The sequence below is a fragment of the Crinia signifera genome, chromosome 12 (genome assembly GCF_055691185.1).
Source record: "Crinia signifera chromosome 12, ASM5569118v1, whole genome shotgun sequence".
NCBI lineage: Eukaryota > Metazoa > Chordata > Amphibia > Anura > Myobatrachidae > Crinia > Crinia signifera.
In genome coordinates this window covers 12,523,198-12,544,573 of record NC_139228.1, presented here as the reverse complement: position 1 = coordinate 12,544,573, position 21,376 = coordinate 12,523,198, and the positions used below count along the sequence as shown (strand labels likewise).

The 21,376-nt window shown below is 45.9% G+C and overlaps 1 protein-coding gene across 2 annotated transcripts; it reads right to left on the bottom strand.

The window, feature by feature from the left end:
- Nucleotides 1-355: 355 nt before the first annotated feature.
- On the bottom strand, nt 356-19,384 carry LOC146050528 (dnaJ homolog subfamily A member 1-like). 2 transcript variants are annotated; one of them, XM_083167577.1, is made up of 8 exons: nt 19,228-19,384; nt 9,500-9,634; nt 7,375-7,564; nt 7,058-7,162; nt 5,313-5,543; nt 2,739-2,969; nt 1,270-1,370; nt 356-1,133 (listed from the first exon to the last, which is right to left on the bottom strand). In XM_083167577.1, the coding sequence occupies exons 2-8, from the start codon at nt 9,629-9,631 to the stop codon at nt 915-917; spliced, it is 1,209 nt and encodes a 402-aa protein (XP_083023703.1). In that variant the 5' UTR covers nt 9,632-9,634; nt 19,228-19,384; the 3' UTR covers nt 356-914. The 2 variants fall into 2 exon arrangements, with proteins under 2 accessions (XP_083023703.1, XP_083023704.1); XM_083167578.1 differs by lacking the exon at nt 19,228-19,384 and adding an exon at nt 14,472-14,554.
- Nucleotides 19,385-21,376: the final 1,992 nt, after the last annotated feature.

Sequence of the window (21,376 nt, the reverse complement as noted above, 5' to 3'; positions counted from 1 at the left end):
CTTTTAGCAACAAACACTCAGCTTCTACCTTCAAGATAGTCCTGTGTGGCCACATGGTCTTATACCGACCTCTAGTGGCCACTTCGGAAATTGCTGGTGACAAATTGTCAACGGAACCATTTTTACAGCACTGAATGAAATTTCACTTTATGGCTCCTTATTTGTTTAAATTGAAAAGCAATTAACTATGCTATAACAAACATACTTGTACGGAGTGTATTTTGGTAGAGTTTCCGATTGTCCTAGATTAGGCAGTATTTTACTGCGTAACTCTAAAGCAACACAATACCACATTAAACACTGGGCGAGCCATTAAACATTCCCGTCACAGAAGTGATTAAGCGAAACAGGGGGCTTTTAATTAATCAATTTAATTATATTTACAAAGAGATCCTATCATCTCTCACTAATGTAGTCATTTGGCGCACCAATGCCTGAAATCTCATAGGTTGGTGCTGGTCCGCGCTATTGAACATCCTGTCATCATGTCCCAACGGCAGATGCCTCTATGTTCAGTGTCAGAGGCAGTGGGTGATGTTATGTTACAGCTAGTAGGAACGCACGGGGTGTCTTTTACCAGTCAGTGCCATTGATGTCAGACAATTAGGCTCTATAGTCATAGTCCAAACCAACGTCTCACGGCTATGAAGACCTCTCGGGAATGTCTAGCGCGCTAGACGTGCAAGGAGGCAGGAAACTAGTTACAGGCGACTGTATAACAGGCAAGGCTCAGCTTTGTCCGATCCAGAAGTGGAGACTCATCCACAGGTGCTCGGGAAGACCAGTTCACACCCCCCATGGGGGGGTTTGCAGGCTATGGCTAAAGTTTTGGCAGCGCCAGAAGGCAGCTTGTATCCAAAAAGTATAAGAGTTCTCCATCGAGTTTCCTGTTGGGTCTACCAAGCAGCCACTGATTAAGAGGTTTGGCACTGCCCAAAGTTGGAAGACTGGACGCCATCTTCCTCGTATGCCTCCCTCCTGCTATTCTGCTTTCGCTCTTCACTTGGGTCGTAATCGACCAAGTCTACGTCCTCCGAAACTTCTGGTAGGTTTGGCTTGGCTCGGGATGGGAACAATTCCTGTAGCTTTTGTAGCTGCTGAACGGGAACCCAGCCAGGTTCAGGGAACTTTACCTGAAATAGGTGTAAAATATATTTGATCAGATCACAGTGGAGTTTATGGCATGATGTCTGGAGAAACTGTGGTTTCATAGCTGAAGTAATAGATTGTGAACATTTTCTACGTACACCACAAACTAGCCGGCGGTACCTTGAATTGAATGATGAGGTTTCCTTTCTCGAGTGGTTTACGGAAGACGGGCATCCCTTCCCGCAGGATACATTTAACGTCGCCTGGTCTGATGACTTCCCCTACAAAAAGGAAGAGACAGGCTCTTAACTACAGGAAAAAAAAATTACCCAAATACTTCGTTTTAGAATTTAAAAAATTCAAATACATTAACAAATCTGACAGTATTGTCTGTAAATTGTCTTGGTGGCCATATTGACAGCTGGACCAATATACACCATAATACCGTCCATTAATCCCAGACAGTAGAGATGTATCCTGAGTCCATCAACACGGACTTCAGACTCATTCTATAAGATATCCACTAATACAGTGATGGGGAACCTTCAGCCCTCCAGCTGTTGAACTACACATCCCAGCATGCCCTGCTACAGATTTGCTACTTGGCCATTCTAAAACTGTTGCAGGGCATGCTGGGATGTGTAGGTCAACAGCTGGAGGGCCGAAGGTTCCCCATCACTGCACTAATATTATATGAAGGTCACATGGTATGGCTTGTACCTGCACTACAGTGACTGGATGGAAGGTCTTTCACTGGCATATCTGTCTGTGTGTGTGTGCGCACACACATTACTTTAAAGGAAGTTAAAACTGGACAAATAAAAAGCTTCAATGCCGCCATCTGCCTGTTGTACCAAGTACTACATTCTGCTAATCTACCATTAAGGACACATCTATTATATACAGGTAACATGCCTCTGGTAGTGTGAGGTCAGATGGAATGTGGAACATCGTGCCATCGTGGTCCAGGACATTCACCATGCAGACGCCAAGTCCGCAGTCTTGTACATTTGTATCCGGGGACCATGGCTCCTGGCCTATGAAGCTGGCATTAGGCCCATGTATGGCTCCCCACGTTACACCCCCTGATAACACAGGTCAGCGCATTTGATTTTAACTGTAAATCATCACATATGAGCACAAACTTAGTATGGGACCTGCAACAATTTGGGGGCCATAATGTTGGATGGAAGCTTAAAAAAAAAGGTAACAAATATGAACAAATCTCAGGTGCACTTTTCTAGCTCTACAGATGTACAGAAGCGGGGACAAGCTTTGTAGCCCTACTATATCAGTCTCAGGAAGTAGGAGAAGATGGACAGCTGAATGGGCGGGAGCACTGCCCCGTTGTGCCGTCAGTCCTGTACAGAAGCGAGGACAAGCTTTGTAGCCCTACTATATCAGTCTCAGGAAGTAGGAGAAGATGGACAGCTGAATGGGCGGGAGCACTGCCCCGTTGTGCCGTCAGTCCTGTACAGAAGCGGGGACAAGCTTTGTAGCCCTACTATATCAGTCTCAGGAAGTAGGAGAAGATGGACAGCTGAATGGGCGGGAGCACTGCCCGGTTGTGCCGTCAGTCCTGATGGATCGGGCAGTGTATGGAGACCAACGCTGCCCAGCCTGTAGATATATCATGTACCCAGCTTTACCTGTCCGCGACTGGACAAGGATCGTCCTCCCATCCAGAGTCTGCACCCGCTGTCTACACCCGCATAGGGCGTCTGCCAGCTCGATCTCCAAATTCAGGATGAGGTCGTGGATCTTCCTCTGGAAAACTGGGTGTTCCCTTTGTTCTAAGACAATGACGATATCTCCAGGCTGTGATTGGGGGAGCTGATCGCCCTCTCCATGGAAGATGATCTTCTGTCCGTTCTTCATACCTGCGGGAAGGGAAACGTGAGAATGTCACATGCCAACCTGGGGTACAACCACCACCATAGCCAGAAGTGCCACGTGGTCTACCCACTGCTGGAGGACAGATTGTGGGTCCTGGGCAGTATCCTAGTGCCGGCTTAGCGGGAATCCCAGGATTGAGCATTTTTCAATAGAGATTCCCAGGATTGAAAAAAATGCTCTGGGATTGGCATCCATACTCAGCACAACACACACTGCTTAGCAGAGCAGCGGCAAGAGGGACAGGAGGTATTGCCAGCAGCTCAGAACTCTGGCCATACCCCCATGGCAGTGAAGCAGGGGGTGGCCTTGTGGGAGAATCATCCCGCAAAGCCACGCCCCCACCAGGGAGTGCCTGGTGTCCCGCTAGGTATATCTCTAAAGTTGGGAGGTATGAAAAGTATATGAGAATATGTATTTTCCTTCTGGTAATGACTGTTCTCTGTAGAAGTCAGTGGCATTTGCTTACTTCCGTGGAACTTTGCTGCTGTACATGGTCAGCATTCATCTGTCTAAACCAGGTTCTGTCCTCAACACAAACTAAAGCTGGGTACACACCTAAAGATTTGTCCAATCTGATACAAATCTGGTAATGTATGGGACCAAATGGCAATCAACCATTTCATCCCAAATGCTGGAACACAGACAAAACAGTTGCTCAAACATTAAATTCTCACATTCTCCCTTACCATGTTTTCATTCCCACCAGATAAATCCTTAGGCGTATACCCAGCTTTACAGTTCAGGTTTTATAGGATATCCCATTGCTTGAGCGCATATTGTGAAATCAAAATAACTGAGGAAATTAAATCACCTGTGCTCATGTATGGCTATTCTTAATACCTTGATTAAGAAAATTGCCTTGAGGACCAAGGTTGGGATAGCACGCAGTTTTCTAAAGCTGGGTACACACCTACAGATCTGTCCAATCTGTCTGGTGGGAACAAAAACCAGGAAATGTATGGGTGCAAATTACATTCAAAAATTTGCTCAGGAATGCGGGAAAACCGACAATGGTCAGACAAACTGTAAATTCAATCTGATATAAACAAATAGTTCCAAGCAATTGTCTGGTTTTTCAGCATTTGGGAGCAAATAATTGAATGTTATTTGCTCCGAAACATTACCAGATTTTTATTCACACCAGACACTAGTAGATCTATCTGCAAACTGATCTGGCAGCGTGTTCTCCATACACCCTGCCCGATCCCTCGGGTAGCTATATCTGAATGATGTTGTTCGCATATATCGATGGTACATACTGGCCGATACATCGTGCATGTGTACGCACCTTTATTGAGTTTTCAATGGTACTCGAGACAGGCTTACCATGCTGTCCCTTTAAACCTGTACATTCATGAATTACACAGGTTCTGGGGCTGGCTGACTGGTTTTCTTCAGCGACAGAACCTTTGTAATTCATGTCCCACAGTTTAAAGGGCTAGTGTGGAATTATGAAGCCTGCTCATACACCTAGCCTCAATATACCAAGCAGTAATGTTTTATTGAGGTTCACAAGAAATATATACATTTAAATAAAATAATTTTGGATATATTTTAAATAAACATTTTTAACGTAGTTCATAACAACGGCAACTTGTCAGCAGTTTAAAAAGAAAAGTTAAAGTGGTTATAACCATATGTTCACAACCTCAAACCTAGAGTACCCCAACGGGTAATGGCTTCAGGATGTCTTCCAATGAAACACGTGGGAGAATTATTGCACCTGTGCACGATTACAGAGAACCACAAACCAGGAAACGCTGCGGAAACTTGAAGACCAGTTGAAAAACCCAGGTTTAAAAGGACAAGCCATAGGACACCCATTACTGGTATCCAACCCACTAACAGATGTCCTCACACTTCCAGCTGCAGTATGCCACAATGTGAGGGGCCCAGCGTGATGGCCAACCGGTCCTGTGTAACATGGGGTGTCTTTCTGCCTAAATTGCATCTTTGTTGTATAACACTGCAACTGGGGCGCACGAGGAGGCCAGGCTGAATAGGATATATGTCTGTATCTGTGGCTGAGTGTGGCCTTGTATAGATAATGTATAGGACTATACTGGGCCGATTCAGCTTGTGGGAGAACCTGCAGATCTTGCAATAGGGCCCTAATACAACGTGTGTGGGATGTTGGTCTGACGCCATTATGGGTGCTGCGGCCGAGTATGGTGGCCCCCAGCTCAGGGAGGGCCACAGTTTCCCCCACAGCACTGGTGTCCACTACTTAGACACAGAGCCCAAATTGCAAGTACATTGTCCAGTGTATGGGGGCCACACACACAGAGACCAACAAGGTTTGGATAGAAAAAAACTGAATTTAGTACCTTTATCTATGCGCACGTTTAGTATCTTCTTCTCCCTGGTCACCTTCCTCCCATTGCACACAGGGCACTGATCGCAGGGCCTGATGCGCTGCCCATCTCCGTGGCACTCAGAGCACGTGGTCTGTAGGGAATGCATCATTCCAGGGATGCACCCGCCCACCAGATGCATCTCCATGCCAGTGCCTTGGCACTTAGGGCACTGAGTCACTGATCCCTGCTGTGCACCTACACCTGGCAAGAAACAGGATTGTTACCACAGTGTACCAGAAGCAAATTCAGCTTAATGTCTGATGCAACATTGAGAGGGTCGAGGAGCAACAGCTGCGCCAGGAGCAGGGTCTGGTTCACCACCACAACATAGAAAATAGGACAAGAAATTCTGTGCACATATAGCTCTCAAATACAGTATACGTCTTCAAGCTCACTTATTAAAACTAAAAGAAGCCACAGACTGAGAGTTATATAGTGGGAGGAGCAGGGTCCCCAGCAGCACAGAGTATATCAGGAGATGAGTGATGTGTCAGTGAGGACAGGGCTGCATGTGACAGGGGCAGTGACATGATGTGAGGAGAGGAATGGAGGCAGCAGGAAGCCACAGACTGAGTTATATAGTGCAGTGGTTCCCAACCCTGGTCCTCAAGTACCCCCAACAGTGCACGTTTTCCAGGTCACCCGGCAGGTGCACTCATTCAGGCACATTTGGAGGTGGAGCTAATTACAGCACTTGTGATTCTGTGTGGAGACCTGCAAAACATGCACTGTTGGGGGTACTTGAGGACCAGGGTTGGGAACCACTGATATAGTGGGAGGAGCAGGGTCCCCAGCAGCACAGAGTATATCAGGAGATGAGTGATGTGTCAGTGAGGACAGGGCTGCACGTGACAGGGGCAGTGACATGATGTGAGGAGAGGAATGGAAGCAGCGGGAAGCCACATACTGAGAGTTATATAGTGGTAGGAGCAGGGTCCCCCAGCAGCACAGAGTATATCAGGAGATGAGTGATGTGTCAGTGAGGACAGGGCCACATGTGACAGGGGCAGTGACATGATGTGAGGAGGGGAATGGGGGCAGCAGGAAGCCACATACTGAGAGTTATATAGTGGAAGGAGCAGGGTCCCCAGCAGCACAGAGTATATCAGGAGATGAGTGATGTGTCAGTGAGGACAGGGCTGCATGTGACAGGGGCAGTAACATGATGTGAGGAGAGGAATGGGGGCAGCAGGAAGCCACAAACTGAGAGTTATATAGTGGGAGGAGCAGGGTCCCCAGCAGCACAGAGTATATCAGGAGATGAGGGATGCGCCAGTGAGGACAGTGCTGCATATGACAAGGGGCAGTGACATGTGAGGAGGGGAATTGAGGCAGCAGGAAGCCATAGACGATGTTTGTATTATTATTATTGTATGTATATTTATATTGACAGCTGTACAAAGTAGATAGTGACTGAACATGAGGCAGACACTCTTAAATAAGTGCTCCAGTTACTTCATGTCAAAGCTTTGCCCATAGGGACTTGGCACAATTTGTTAAGGCCATCAGAAGACAACGTTTGCCAACAGGGTTACCCTAACTTGTGTAAGCACGGAGAACAGGGACTGTGAGAGGACTCTTCAGGCGTGCACAGGTGCTGAGAGTGGCAGCCTATCGGCTTGCTAGCACCTAGTGACATCAGCGAGTACAGACAAGAGGCAGCAACAGCGTATCTGACACAGGTCTTGGAATGACATGGCCTGTCGACCTTTTACCTTTGCAATTTGGGCAGATGACATTCTTTTGAATGGAGAGTTTCCGTGTGGCCCCGTTATATAGATCCTCTAAGGACACAAAGAGAAGGTGGGCAACATTCTTCCCTGAGGAAGAAGCAAAGAGAATACATTTACACAGGATATACACTGGTTATTTGGAAGGAGAGGCTGTTGAGATTAAATCCATCCAAAGCTAATTCTCAGTCTTCAATTAGCTCTAGTTATAAAACTCTTTGGTGCCGGCACTTTACTAATGAATCTACTAGATTATGAAGACAGATCCCACAGAACAGGGGCCATTCCTTACATTCCCTTACCTCTCCTGTCAGCACGTGGCCGGGTTCTGGGTGTGCCCCCAAAGAATAGGTTCAGTATGTTAATCTGCGCTCCCCGGCCGCACCTTCCGTCCACTCGTTCCCCTTTCACTGCGGACTCTCCCCCGCGGTCATACAGCGATCGCTTGTTGGCGTCGGACAGGACTTCGTAGGCTTTCGAGATCTGTTTAAACTACATGAAGGAAAACCATGAGAATATAAAACGAGTTTTCCAAGTTAGAAGGGTCAGAACATATTGCATTATTTACGTGGAGCATTTAGAGGAAACCTCAATATTCCTGGCCCCAAATGCTTCCCCCTGAGCAGCCGCTATCATATGTGTAGGTCCTACTACTACAGGAGAACAAAGGACACATGGCGCAGGATTTGGGAAGAGGAAAGCCTAAAAATTAGCCTGGGAGACTGATCTGACACCTACGGACTGTTAGTGTACACAACGCTAGACCCCAAGTGGTATATATAGCTAGCACAATAGACGAACAGTTCTTAAAGTGCAGGGCTATCCGCCAGATGTGACGAACTACACATCCCAGCATGCCCTAATAGCACAAGAGACGAACAGTTCTTACAGTGCAGGGCTATCCGCCAGATGTGACGAACTACACATCCCAGCATGCCCTAATAGCACAATAGTTGCATGGCATACTGGGAAATTTAGCTTCACAGCAGATGGAGGCCAAATGTTAAATACGCCTATTATAGTATACTTTTTCAGGGACTGTTCTGTATCATTGGATATACTAAAGCAGTTGTAGTCAGACATTGAAATCTGCAGGCTGGGGGGAGATGCCACCACCAGGGGTTACTCAAGTGGTTGCCAAACGCGGTTCTCAAGGCACCCTAACCAGGCTTGAGCACAGATGGGGGAATTAAAATGTGCTGAAAGGTTCTAATTAAGTCACCTGTGCTCAAGCATAGATATCCTTAAAACCTGTCCGTTTATGTGGGAACTGAACTGTTTTTGGGCACCTTTGCGTCCAAGAGTACAAGTCAGTAGTTAAGATCGGGGGGAGCAGCAAAACAATTCAGGGGCAAACAAAGCAAAACCCTCCCTCATCTGCAGCTGGTGCCAAAATAAGTGTTTGTATATCGTATCATTTAAAGTGAAAGGCAATGTACAGTGGTGGGACGTGTAAAACATTTGAATTGCCCCCTATAGTGCCTTGGGAACCACTGGGTTGACACCTTTATGTAGCGCCGATTTGCATTGTGGCAATGAAAGCTTTATTTGTACAGTGTAGGTTTTACAGGGAGTCATACACAGCAGAGTCCTTATAGCTTGCTTCGGTCAAACCAAACAGCCCCTCTTGGCACACCAGGTTGCATGAGCATCTTTTAGCAGCTGAAATCTTCTACCGCAAATGTGTCATCGCTGCAATGCAACACTAAAGGACTGCGCTAAATAATGTGATATGCGACACTTGTATGTCTGTGTGCGACTGAGTCTCAGACGCTGTACACAGAGTGCTAAAATGTAGCAGCTGCAGCCTACCCCCAACCCCATACAAGTTCTGTTCCATATACAGACTAACACGCAATATACAAGTTTCAAATCACATTTTGCAGCGGTCTTCCTGTGCATCCTAGTCACACCGCGTTGTGACTAAGACACACATCTTTACCAGATTTTTAAGATTTTTCTTAAGATCCCATGTGCATTCCTATAGATCTTTTACTAAACCTTCTGATCTTTCATGCAGCAATTAAGATCAGAAGATTTAGCAAAAGTTCCACGGGAGCGCGCAGCGGACCAATAACGGCCGATTTTTGACCGGTTATCGATAAATATCGGACGATTTTCGGAAATCAGCCAAAATATCGTTCTAGTGTGTGGGCACCTTTACAGATTAACCACCTACAAACTCTGCTTACATGCTGATCCACGTGACCGCTTCTTGAATGCAGCGCTTTCCCAGGAAACTAGCAGTATGGTCAGCAAGCATCCCCACCCTCCGGCTGGAGACAGAAGCTAATGGAGGTCCGTACTTATAAATTACAATCAGACCTGACAGAAAGATCAATGTGGACCCCTGGATTAGAAACCAGTGAAAAAAAGCTGAACAGAAAATCTATGCTAGTAAGTGTCCACTGTACAGAGTGCACCTACCTTATCACCTGCATCTGGGTTTTTATCGGGGTGGTATTTCAAAGCCAGCCGTCTGAACGCCCGTTTCACATCGTCTGAGGAAGCGGTTGGCGGAAGACCCAGTAGGTCGTAATACATTGTTTCTTTCACCATTTTCTGCAGAAAAATATGTAGAATTGAAGTTATTACATCACAGTAGCAGTCTGGGCTCCCCACCCTGCAGGACATTTAGTAGTATATATAGCTCTATAAAATTTTAGATGAAAACAGCCACTGTCTAGACATCTATCCCTAGGTCCTAACACAAATACAGCAATTGCACAGTATACATTAAGAGGGAAGCCATAATGCAAATTCCAATGCTGTCATCTCCGGCTTCATCAGTCTACAAATGTAGAACACAATTTCAGATAACAGAATTACATACCACAATATATAAAATTCCAATCAATATTAATCATTAAAGCACATCTAGAAGATTTCCTATTAAGAACCAACATAATTATGTTTAATAGAACACATCTAATATTTATAGAAATAAATGAGTTACATATTGTCATAGCCCTGAAAAGCTAATGGAGGGTGGATCATATAGCACGTAGCTGCTGAACCAAGTTATACCAATACTGAAATAGTCTTTATTGGATGTTATTAACATCCATAAAAATTTCCTTACATGATTGAGGTCACTAAAATGTGTAAATCCAGTGAAAAACTTCATTGAGAATACGACCATCTATATACTGTATTGCTGCCCATACATATGTGAGATATCGAATGCAATCATTCGATTTTGGCCACATCTGGCCGATAAATCGAATGATTGCATGCATTTTTAAGCTGGCATTTGATGCGATGCGCAGGCACGTATCAATAGATATTATGAGCTGCACATAATATTTATCGAATTGCATGAGCAATAGCATGTGGTTTTTTTACCACATGCGATTGCTCGAATGCAATCAGCGGTGGGTTTGGGGAAGCGGGGACGGGATGGCGGGGAGCTGGTACCTTAATGCTGGGGACCGGAGGGACTCCGAAGCAGGGGATGCATGGCAGTTGTGTAGCGTGGAGCTTTCAGGCGGCGGGAATATGAGGCCGCTGATTGGCTGAGAGCGCTCTCTCAGCGGCCTCAGCCAATCAGAGGGCCGTTCCAGTGTTTCAAAGTCAACTGCTGCCGCTGACAAGTCCCGCTGCCTGAAAGCTCCACCGCTATGGTCCCCAGGGGTAGATTTACGAAGTGGCGTTGATGTGTAAATGCGCTATCCCCGTGCGCTGAAGCACATCGCCTAATCTATCACACTCGCCGAGCGTTTACTCTAACGCCGGCGGTGTGGGGCAGGAGGCATAGCGCAGGGGCGATATTTTGCACTGCGCCCCTGCCTCCTGCCAGATTTATGAACGGTCAGCATCGCTGACCGTTCCCCTGCCTGCAGCTGTCGACTTCGCCAGCTGCAGGCGGCGATGCCCTATACCTACAGCAGGGACAGCGCTGTCCCTGCTGCTGGAGCTGAGCTGGGATCTCGCGAGACTAGCGAGATCCCGCGCATGCGCAGTGAGCCGGCCGGGGGGAAAGGAGACGGCGCATCAGTATTAACTGATGCGCTGTCTCCAGGAGGGACATCGCCGGAGGGGGGAGTTAGCGCTCCCCCACTCCGGCGGCAAGATCTTAATAGATCTTGTCGGTGTCCCCTCCTGCTTCGCCTCGCTAATGAGGCAAAGCAGGAACTGTTATAGCGGCGCGATAGGCGCCGCCATAATAAATCTACCCCCCAGCTCTGGATACATCAGTTCCCTTGCAGAATTCCAAAGTGGGAGAACCATCATCAGCGTTTTCACCACCGCCAGGACAGCGACCACCATCAGTGTTGCCATCAGTATCTGGAACAGCACACCGAGCTGAAGGTATTGCAGTCCGTGAAGCAATGCACCGAACCGAGGGGCAGATTTATTAAGCTTGGAGAAGAGATAAACTGGAGATAAAGCGGAGAAAAGGTAAAAGGAGATAAAGCACCAGCCAATCAGCTGTGTTTGAAAAAGACAGTTGGGAGTTGATTGGCTGCTGCTTTATCTCCTTTTACCTTTTCTCCGCTTTATCTCCAAGCTTAATAAATCTGCCCCCGAGAGTCCATGTCCACAGTTACGCACCAACAGTAAGTTTTTTTTCATAGTTTTACACACACAGTACACTTTTTTTAAAATGTTGCAGCATGTAGCTGTTGTGCAGGAGGGAACAGGCCTCAAGCACGTATCGGACACCACTGCTTTTTTATTTATGTATTGTTTTTCAAATTAACACCAACATGTACAGTATGTGTGTAGTAGGGTTCTGATTCAGGCCGGTCAGCAACATTGCTAACAGGTCTGAATGAGAAGTCGGCCACAATCCCCCCCTGACCAGCCTGAACCCGGTATGCAGTCCTTATGGTGGGTTTCTAGTGTATGGGCACCAACAATGTAATTTTGAAAGGTGCAGAAAAATCAATATTATAGGCTGCTGGGTACTTGTTTCGGTACTTATGTAGTATCTGGGCTGCCGATTTCTAAATCGGGTCGGATCGGGAGATCGCATCGCATCGCATGCGACCATGCGATTCGATGCGATGCGATGACCCGATTTTTCCATAGGAATCAATGTTAAAATGGACTGAGTCCATTTTATCATGGAATTCAATGGGAAAAATGGGTCCTTTTCATACCCCTACTATCCAAGTGGGCATGGAGTTGGATATAAACCTGTGGCGAGCGTAGCGAGCCACCGAGCCCGAAGCGTGGCGAGCGAAGCGAGCCCCGCGAGGGGACGAATACCGTCCCCTCGCGGGGCTCGCTTCGCTCGCCACGCTTCGGGCTCGGTGGCTCGCTACGCTCGCCACAGGTTTATATCCAACTCCATGCCCACTTGGATAGTAGGGGTATGAAAAGGACCCATTTTTCCATAGGAATCATTTTAACATTGATTCCTATGGAAAAATCGGGTCATCGCATCCGATATCGGATGCGATGCGATGCGATATCGCATCGCATCGCATCTGATTGTATGCCTTAACTTAAGGCATACAATCAAAAAATCGGCAGCCCAGATACTACATAAGTACCCTTGTTTCCTAGCACAGCGCCACCGATTTTGATGGTAAGCATCGGGTCGGAAAAATCGCGTCCATCGCATGCCAACCAAATCGCATGCGATGCAATCGACCCGATTTTTACATTGGAATCAATGTAAAATGGTCCCTGAGACCAGATTTTGCATTGATTTTAATGTAAAATGCCCCAAAACACCCCATTTATATAGAAAACCCCCCTGATGTTTCAAATGCCCCCCATTGTTAACGCCACCGCGGTATTGACACCAACCCGTGGCGAGCGCAGCGAGCCCGCGAGGGACGGCGGTACGTGTCCTCCGACCTTTTCATACCCCCACTATCCACGTCGGCGTGGAGTTGAGATTAGAAAGTGTGGCGAGCGCAGCAAGCCACCGATCCCGCGAGGGGACACGGATACCTTCACAGGTATCCGCGTCCCCTCGCGGGCTTCACAGGTATCCGCGTCCCCTCGTGGGCTTCACAGGTATCCGCGGGGCTCGCTGCGTTCGCCACGCTTTGGGCTCGATCAACGCGATTTTCACTTTTACCGGCAATTGAGCCAGTTAAAGACAGAAAATCAGGTCCATCGCATGCTATGTACCACGACGGGCGCCGTGCTAGGAAACAAGTACCGGCTGCTGTACTAATGTGTTGTGTTTGTTCTTCCCATAGTTTATAATGTTCCACACTGGAGGAAGAGGGCCACAAAGATGGAACAAGCCACAAACGCAACGACCGCCGTAATGCCCGAACACCTGAAGGAAATGGATGAATCTATGCAAGCGCACGAAGATGCTCGCCTCCAACAATTTATGGACAATGAGCGTGAGCTACAGAACTCTTTCCTTACAGCGATTGTTGATCTGCATGAGCGTATAAATCGCGAGAATCGAGACACAGATGGAGTTACTTAATAGCCTTTTATGTAGGACACAAGGCTATGCACAGCCCCAGCCACCACGTAATACTTTTGAGGGTAGTTATCCAATGTATAGCAGAGGGCAAACAATTTTTCCCCCCAGGCCAAGGAAGCATGGCGGCACACAGCATGTCACACCCTCCACCAATGCCACATCATTTCCCTGAGTATCCGGCTGGAACACAACACCATCCACCATTTCCTCCCCATGCCCCTGAGTATACAGCTGGAACAGCACACCCTCCACCAATTCCTGGGGTAATAGATCAATGCACTGCGCTGGTGAAAAAAAAGGCCTCTTTAAATGACATCTTTAGCCAGCCAATAAAAGCTGCTTTTTAAACAGCCAATCTAACAATTTTTACAAATTTCCCAACAGCCAATCAAAGCTGCTATTACATTCCAGACACTTGTGGGCAGGAAGACCAGGGGAAGCGGTGTGAAAGGGGCACACAGGATATTCCTGGGTCTGAGGTTTTTGCAGGGGAGGCAATGAGAACGTGGTATCAATCTTTCTCACATGCACAGACATAGAAGGTAGCTGACTAGCTTTCAAAGCTTTCAGCAGATTTACTAGTCTACCAATAATCTTGGTAAACTTTTCAAAGTGATAATTTACAGATAATGGGATTATTTAACTAAAGAGGATTAACAACACTCTAAACCCAAGTTACATATATAAAATAGTCTAACCCAGTGGTTCTCAGACTCGGTCCTCAGGACCCCACACCGTTCACATTTCCCAGGTCACCTCACAGGTGCACTCATTACTCACTGACACATTTCCCAGGTCACCCAGCAGGAGCACAGGTGTACTCATTACTCACTGACACATTTCCCAGGTCACCCAGCAGCTGCACAGGTGCACTAATAACTCACTGGCACATTTCCCAGGTCACCCAGCAGGAGCACAGGTGCACTCATTACTCACGGACACATTTGAAAATATCCACAGGTGGAACAAATAATTTGACGCTGAATGAGGACCTACTTTGAGAATCAGTGGTCTAACCACTCACAGAAACCCTCAGTACACAACTGCAGCCACCTTACTATAAAGGTCCTCTTACCTACATGTGCCACCGCGTGGACATAGTGTCTGCCTTATAAAGGAAGTGAGTGCTGACATCACTTCCTGCCACAAATCTAATACCAATTAGTAAGTTAATTAATTACTATTAAGTCACCATTTTAACCCTATGGTAAACTATAGTGAGTTGGTGTCTTATTAATTCACAACGGTCTAATTATTAGACCGTTGTGAATTAATAAGACACCAACTCACTGTAGTTTACCATAGGGTTAAAATGGTGACTTAATAGTAATTAATTAACTTACTAATTGGTATTAGATCTGTGGGAGGAAGTGATGTCAGCACTCACTGCCTTTATAAGGCAGACACTGTTCTCATGCTTGGCATTGTCACATTGGAGCTTGGAGGAGTCACATCACTGTGGTGGTAAGAGGACCTTTATAGTCAGCCGCCTGTAATTGTGTACTGAAGGTGTGCGTGCTATTTTATATAGGGCACTTGGGTGTTGCCTTAATGTTGTATTATTTCTCTTTAGATAATCATTTTATTGGTAAATTATCACTTTACTAGGTCCATTATATCATTAAACCATTATGTTTCTTACAAGATAATATTTCAATGGCTGTGTCCATAAGGATTATTATATCAATGTGCATTATGTCCTCATTGAAGGTTGTGCCAATAAATTAGTTTTTTTTTCATCATCGCGTCTGCCTGGTTTATCACTTGTATCTGTATTCCATGTCTGATCTTTGTTACAATCAATGCCATGATTCCATGTCTGATCTTTGTTACAATCAATGCCATGATTAATTTATGTATTATCTGAAATGCAGTCTACATTTGTACCCATGATGCAGTGTGAGACTAATACCCTGTTCTCACTGCAGCCAAATTCCCAGGTCTAGCATGTGGACCCGGGAATTTGCCTTGCAGTATGAACGGGGGTCCAGCGCGGCAGTCCCCGGCATTTTAATGCCGCGTAAAAGCTGTGTCTTTCTCTCAGTGAGAACACGGCATAAATGCATTGTGTATTTAATTTTTTTTTCTAAAGTGAAGAGTATTAAAAATTGTTCTGGAGTACGTGAAGATCTATTTAACATACTGTATAATTGCTTTATTAGACAATAACTGTTCATACCATACTTGCCTACCTGATCCCCCTCCATGAGGTAAAATGCTCTGTTCCTGGACTTCCCTGGTAATGTAGGATTGCCATCACCTGTGGGGAGCCAGGTAAATAAGAAAGGTGTCCCCACAGGTGCTGGCAATCCTACATTACCAGGGAAGCCCAGGAACAGAGCATATTCTCCCTCATGGAGAGGGTCAGACAGGCAAGTATGATTCATATGATCTATAACTGTTACAAAAGAGCACCCTCTATTGGAGTATTGTTAGTCCTGACCAACAGGGGACTTATGTAGGGTACACACCAGAACCTGAATAATTTGGCCTCAAAACACCCTATCTTGACCAATTGTATGTAAATTGGATATGTTTTGGGCCATTTCTGATCCGATGCGTGGGTCATTTCTAGATCCTACCTGCAGCAGGTAGGATCTGGAAAGGACCATTCAGCTGGGTACAGGTTGATCGGATTGTGTGATCTAACAGATCATGAGCGGGTTGTATGATCTGGTCACGACCTGCATTGTTCTGGTGTGTTCCGGGCATAGGAACGGTAGGCAGACCACCTTTTTAATATTGGCCATGATGTCTATTGGTCTAGATTCCCATGCAGAAGTGGGTTAGTGCACTGGCTCACTAGGCCTGGAGTTTTAGGAAGCCACCTATTACCAGGACTGGGACAGCAGGTGTGCAGGTACAACTACTGTGCATATAGTGTGTTCCCCCCCCCCCCCCCCCCCCCCTACTATGAGCAGTTAATCGCTGGGTTAGGGGTTAGGTGTAGCACAGTGCTTCCCAATCTGTGCAGCTAGGCACCCTGGGCTGCCTCAGGTTGGTGGTCCAGAATCAATTCAAGTTATTTATGGTTAATGAAATAGGCAAAATCAGTGCTTGTGGGTAAACAGAAGTGAATCCTGTTCCTCACCACATACGTGGACCTTAGGAAACCATTTAAATCACAACTTTAATATTTTTCCTGAAATTATTAACCAATATACTGAAGGGTGCAGGGATTCAAAATGCTTGGGAACCACTGGTATAGCCCCATATGGTATGTGGTTACATGATATAAGCATGTAGAATCCAGTATAGTATCTCCGAAGGCAGACAGTGAGGGGATTTGTACAGCGAGGATGGCTGCTTTCCCGCTTCCCCTCTCTGTATTCAATGTTTGCCTGAAATCCTCATCGTTAGAGGATGCGAAGGGTTGCAGCAAGTCCCGCCATCTTAATGGGCACGCTTGGCATTTCCACCTCACCGAATGGAAACTGAGTGAAGGGGAGGGTGTTTAATACTGGCGGTGAGTTATTGGCACTGATTACCATCATAGCTCGCTGCCAAGTGGGAATAGCCTCTAGAAAAGTGGTTGTATGATAGGTGAATGTGCCCATACACTGGGGTAACTTTGGCTATTTCAATCAGATTACACTTGGGCCAGGAAATCTTTAGTGGCAAATTTGCATGTGTTTAACATCCGGTCCTGTTAGGATTGGAGCCAGAAGATAGGAAGGGCTGCAACAGATAGGTCAGGTTACCAAACATCTGATGGGATTGGCTGGGATTGCGTACAATACATTGTATCGTTTGATGCACTGGAAGCTGTCTGTCAGTTTTAGAGTCATCTCGTGAAGCGTCTCCCCTTGGATGTCATTCTAGTGGATAGGCACCATAACTTGGGTTTAGTGTGTATTGAAGGTGTTTCATGCTTTACAAATCCACAGCAATTCCATTCTGGCACCCCGGCTGACTGTAGCCATTCGTGAACTGGAAAGTGTCAGTGGTGGTAACTTGTATAACTATAGTTATACTTATTGGCTCGTCTGTCTTATCAGGCAATTTAATGCATTTACAAGCCGCATTCTCCTAGACTGGCCAGGCCAACCAGCTGTACAAGATAAGCCCAGACACAAGGTCTCCCAGGTGCATATCTGATCTTCCGGCTTATGCTCCCTACACTGAATGTAACCAGCCAGCAGAACACAGCGCAGCAAGTGTACCAGAACATAGTGTACCAGGAACCCTTGTGTAATGCACAGCCCAGCAACTACAAGCACTGTCAGTGTAAAAGCAGTGAGACACTTGTAGGTGGGGTAGGACAGATATGCCAACTTATTAAGATCACCGCTTGTTGTAGTACAGGGTCTCAGGAAAGGAATGGCTGTTGTGTTGCCATTGGAAAGACAGAATACACCCCCCCCCCCCCCCAATGTCTGCAGTTATATCACAACACCTGACACTCAGGTGCGTAACATTGATCACCAGTGGGGGATGGAAATGGTTACAGGGGTTTTTAGAAAGATATCACCAGCATACTGATAATATAGTGCAAACTAGCTGAGCTGATTCTGCTGTGATGCACACAGAACCACGCATTGGACCTGCAATCACGCATATGCCATTTAAATGCTTTTCATGCCGCCATCATAAAGTAACCAAACTTCATGTATTTCGGGCATGGGCACATAACAGATTGCCACTTCCTGTACGCACTTCCTTTTCTCCAATTTATTTTATTATTTATTAACAATTTCTCATATAGTGCATACATATTCTGCAGCGCTGTACAGAGAATATTTGAACATTCACATCAGTCCCTGCCCCAGTGGAGCTTACAATCTATATTCCCTACCACATGCACACAAACATTCTAGGGTTAATTTGTTCGTAACCAATTAGCCTACCAGTATATTTTTGGAATGTGGGAGGAAACTGGAGTACCTGGAGGAAACCCACACAAGCACGGGGAGAATATACAAACTCCACACAGATATAACACATGGAGGGAATAGAACCCATGACCTCAGTGCTGTGAGGCAGTAATGCTAACCATTAGATCATCCGTACTTCTCCAATGTAACAAGCGGTGATATCCTGATCCTTGGACAGTGGGCAGGGTATTAGCCGGGCTTAGTCCAAATCTAATCCTTTCTAGAAAATTCTCTAAAGTGTCGCCCAGTCCCTCGGTGTATTACCACCCTCATCCTGTGGGGGAGCCTCAGTCCTGACCAGTACCAATATCAACACAACAGAGGGAGCAGGGCAGGGAAACATTTCCTAGAAGTCTGCAAAACAAGTTTCAAGTAGTGACAGGAGTCCTGTGACAGCTCCCAGCTGTGTGCAGTGTAACATAGGGTCAGGCTGCATCACAGGGGCAGGAGGAAGGAAACATACAGGAACTACAGAGCTGACAGCAATACAGGCAGATATGTGCAATGCCCACATATATATATACTAATGCAGCTTGAATAAACAGCATGGCTTATGTATATACACAATAAATATTATACAGTTATGTACACACATTGCATATAGTGGCAGAGACACACAGAGAAGTGTAAATAATAACGTTGCTGGCTATATATAAGCAGATCAAACTTGGCAGCAAGGTGTTTCCCTAATGCACCAGTGAGAGAGTGCTAGCTCTTGGGCTCAGCCCACACAGGGTAAGCACTGTCTCCTCTCCCGCTGGTATAACAATGAGGCTGGGGTCAGGACTCAGAGTGACCAGGGCTGGCTCTCTAGTGACAGGTACTCTCCGTGCACGTAGGTCACCTACTCTACACACACGCTATAGGAGGGATCATACCTGTAACGTGACCCCCGGCCAGCTATGTGCTGCTCCTGTCTCCCGGCGCTGCAAACACGTCACACTAATGCCATGTACTAAGGAGCGTCTTACTATTATCGCTACTGTCCCTTTAACGCCTCTCCGAACTCTCTGGAAGCCCAGGCACGCCCCTCCGCCAGCCGAAGCCACGCCCGCAGACGTACAGCCTCATTCATAAGCCTACAAGGTAGCCACGCCCTCCGTGTTGATGCTTTGCATCGCTGGCCACGCCCCTTGATAGCATCATTTGACCCGGCCTCTCGGAAAGCTCTGGAAGCGAGACCACGCCCCCTCTGGATCGAGTACGCCGCGCCCCCTTCTTCTAGCGGCCAATAACGGCAGGAAACGATGACGTGAACGCCCACTCGCTGTTTTCCTGAGGCAGCCGGTTTAGCGTTTCAATCAATCTTCCGGCTTTCCTTTTGGAAAGGCAGAGAACCACGCCCCCTCTCTGTTATGCCACGCCCACAGCGACAGCACGGCAGTGTTGTGTGTACGGTGATTGACGTAGCCACGCCCACCCACACGCCCACCTATCATCCCAATTCATTTAGGTGATGTGTGTTTTATTATAGCTATATAGATGTATCTGTACGTATCTCCCTCATTAATTATTAATTAGGGATCCTTCTCATGCAAAGGACTGTTTCACCCTCCCCCTGTACTGAATTGGGAGCCTGGCCAACATGTGAACATTTAAAAAGAAAATCTCCTGTATTTATTATTATATAAACAAAATAGGTAAAATATTTATAGGAGAGTACTCATTGCTACATAAATAATTATATTAATACATTTTTGTTATGAAAACAGGTGCTGTATTACCAGGGATGTCCAGGAGCACAGCATTGTGTCCGTGGCGTATCTACACATTTTTGGTAATTTTATGTTAGTTGGGCGCCCACTAAGCTATTTGCTTAGTTTTCCGCGTCCCCTCGTGGGGCTCGCTGCGCTCGCCACGCTTCGGGCTCGGTGGCTCGCTGTGCTCACCACACTATATAAAGTCAACTCCATGCCGACATGGATAGTGGGGGTCTGAGCGTACTAACTATAGTGTGCGCCCAACTAACATATAAGTACCCAATTCCCCCCCCCCCAGCAGACAGTTTCTGGTGCCCTCCCCCCCCTCCCCCCAATATATAACTATAAGATATTTCATATATTATACTTATATATGAAGTATATTATAGTTATTATAGTATACTGTTTATGTGTGTGTATATAGTATGTGTGTGTGTATATATATATATATATATATATATATATATATATATATATATATACAGTGGTCGAAGTGGAAATTTTGAAGTGGGGGTATGGAAATTTTGAAGTGGGGGTATGGAAAAGTAAAGAGTGAATATAGTGCGCACCTTCGGACACCCCCCTGTCCATCAACGTCCCCTGCCAGACTGCCCCGTTGTACAGGGGTATTACAAAAGCACAATATGTGCTGCTGAGTGATCAGAGAGCATCCTGAGGGGGAAAAAAAACTTTTTTTTTTATCTTCAGATTAAAGTGGGGGTATGCCATACCCCCGTATACCGCCCCACTTCGACCACTGTATATATATATATATACAGGGCTATTTTTCAGCAGGAACCAGCAGGAACTCAGTTCCTGAACGTCTAATTAAATATGACATCATCAGGAACTGAAAATGTACTTTTTTATAAGAGAAGCTTTATTTTTGAGTCACCTGTGAGTGCCTTTGTTTCTAAATACAATATATACACCTATCTCTCCCTCCCTCTCTTTATTATATATATTTTTAAAATTTTAATTGATCCACCCGCAGACCTGGAGTTCCTGAACCTATTTTTCCAGAAAACTAGTACTGTATATATATATATATATATATATATACTGTATATAAGTGTGTGTATATATATATATATATATAATCTGTAAGTATATATACTGTATAAAAGTGTGTATACTGTATATAAGGGTACTGTATATAAGTGTGTGTATACTGTGTGTGTATATATATACTGTATATAAGTGTGTGTATATGGTATGTCAGTGTGTATACTGTGTATAAGGGTACTGTATATAAGTGTATATACTGTATATAAGTGTGTAAAACTGTATAATAAACACAAGCCCTTTCCATCACTACAACCCCAAC

What these genes read in the sequence shown, in the direction of transcription:
- LOC146050528 (XM_083167577.1), bottom strand. Translation starts at nt 9,631, where the DNA reads ATGGTGAAAGAAACAATGTATTACGACCTACTGGGTCTTCCGCCAACC. An exon ending in ACCCAGATGCAGGTGATAAG is followed by an intron (nt 7,565 to 9,499) that starts GTAGGTGCACTC and finishes TCCTTCATGTAG; the next exon opens with TTTAAACAGATCTCGAAAGC. An exon ending in ACCTCATCATTCAATTCAAG is followed by an intron (nt 1,134 to 1,269) that starts GTACCGCCGGCT and finishes CACCTATTTCAG; the next exon opens with GTAAAGTTCCCTGAACCTGG.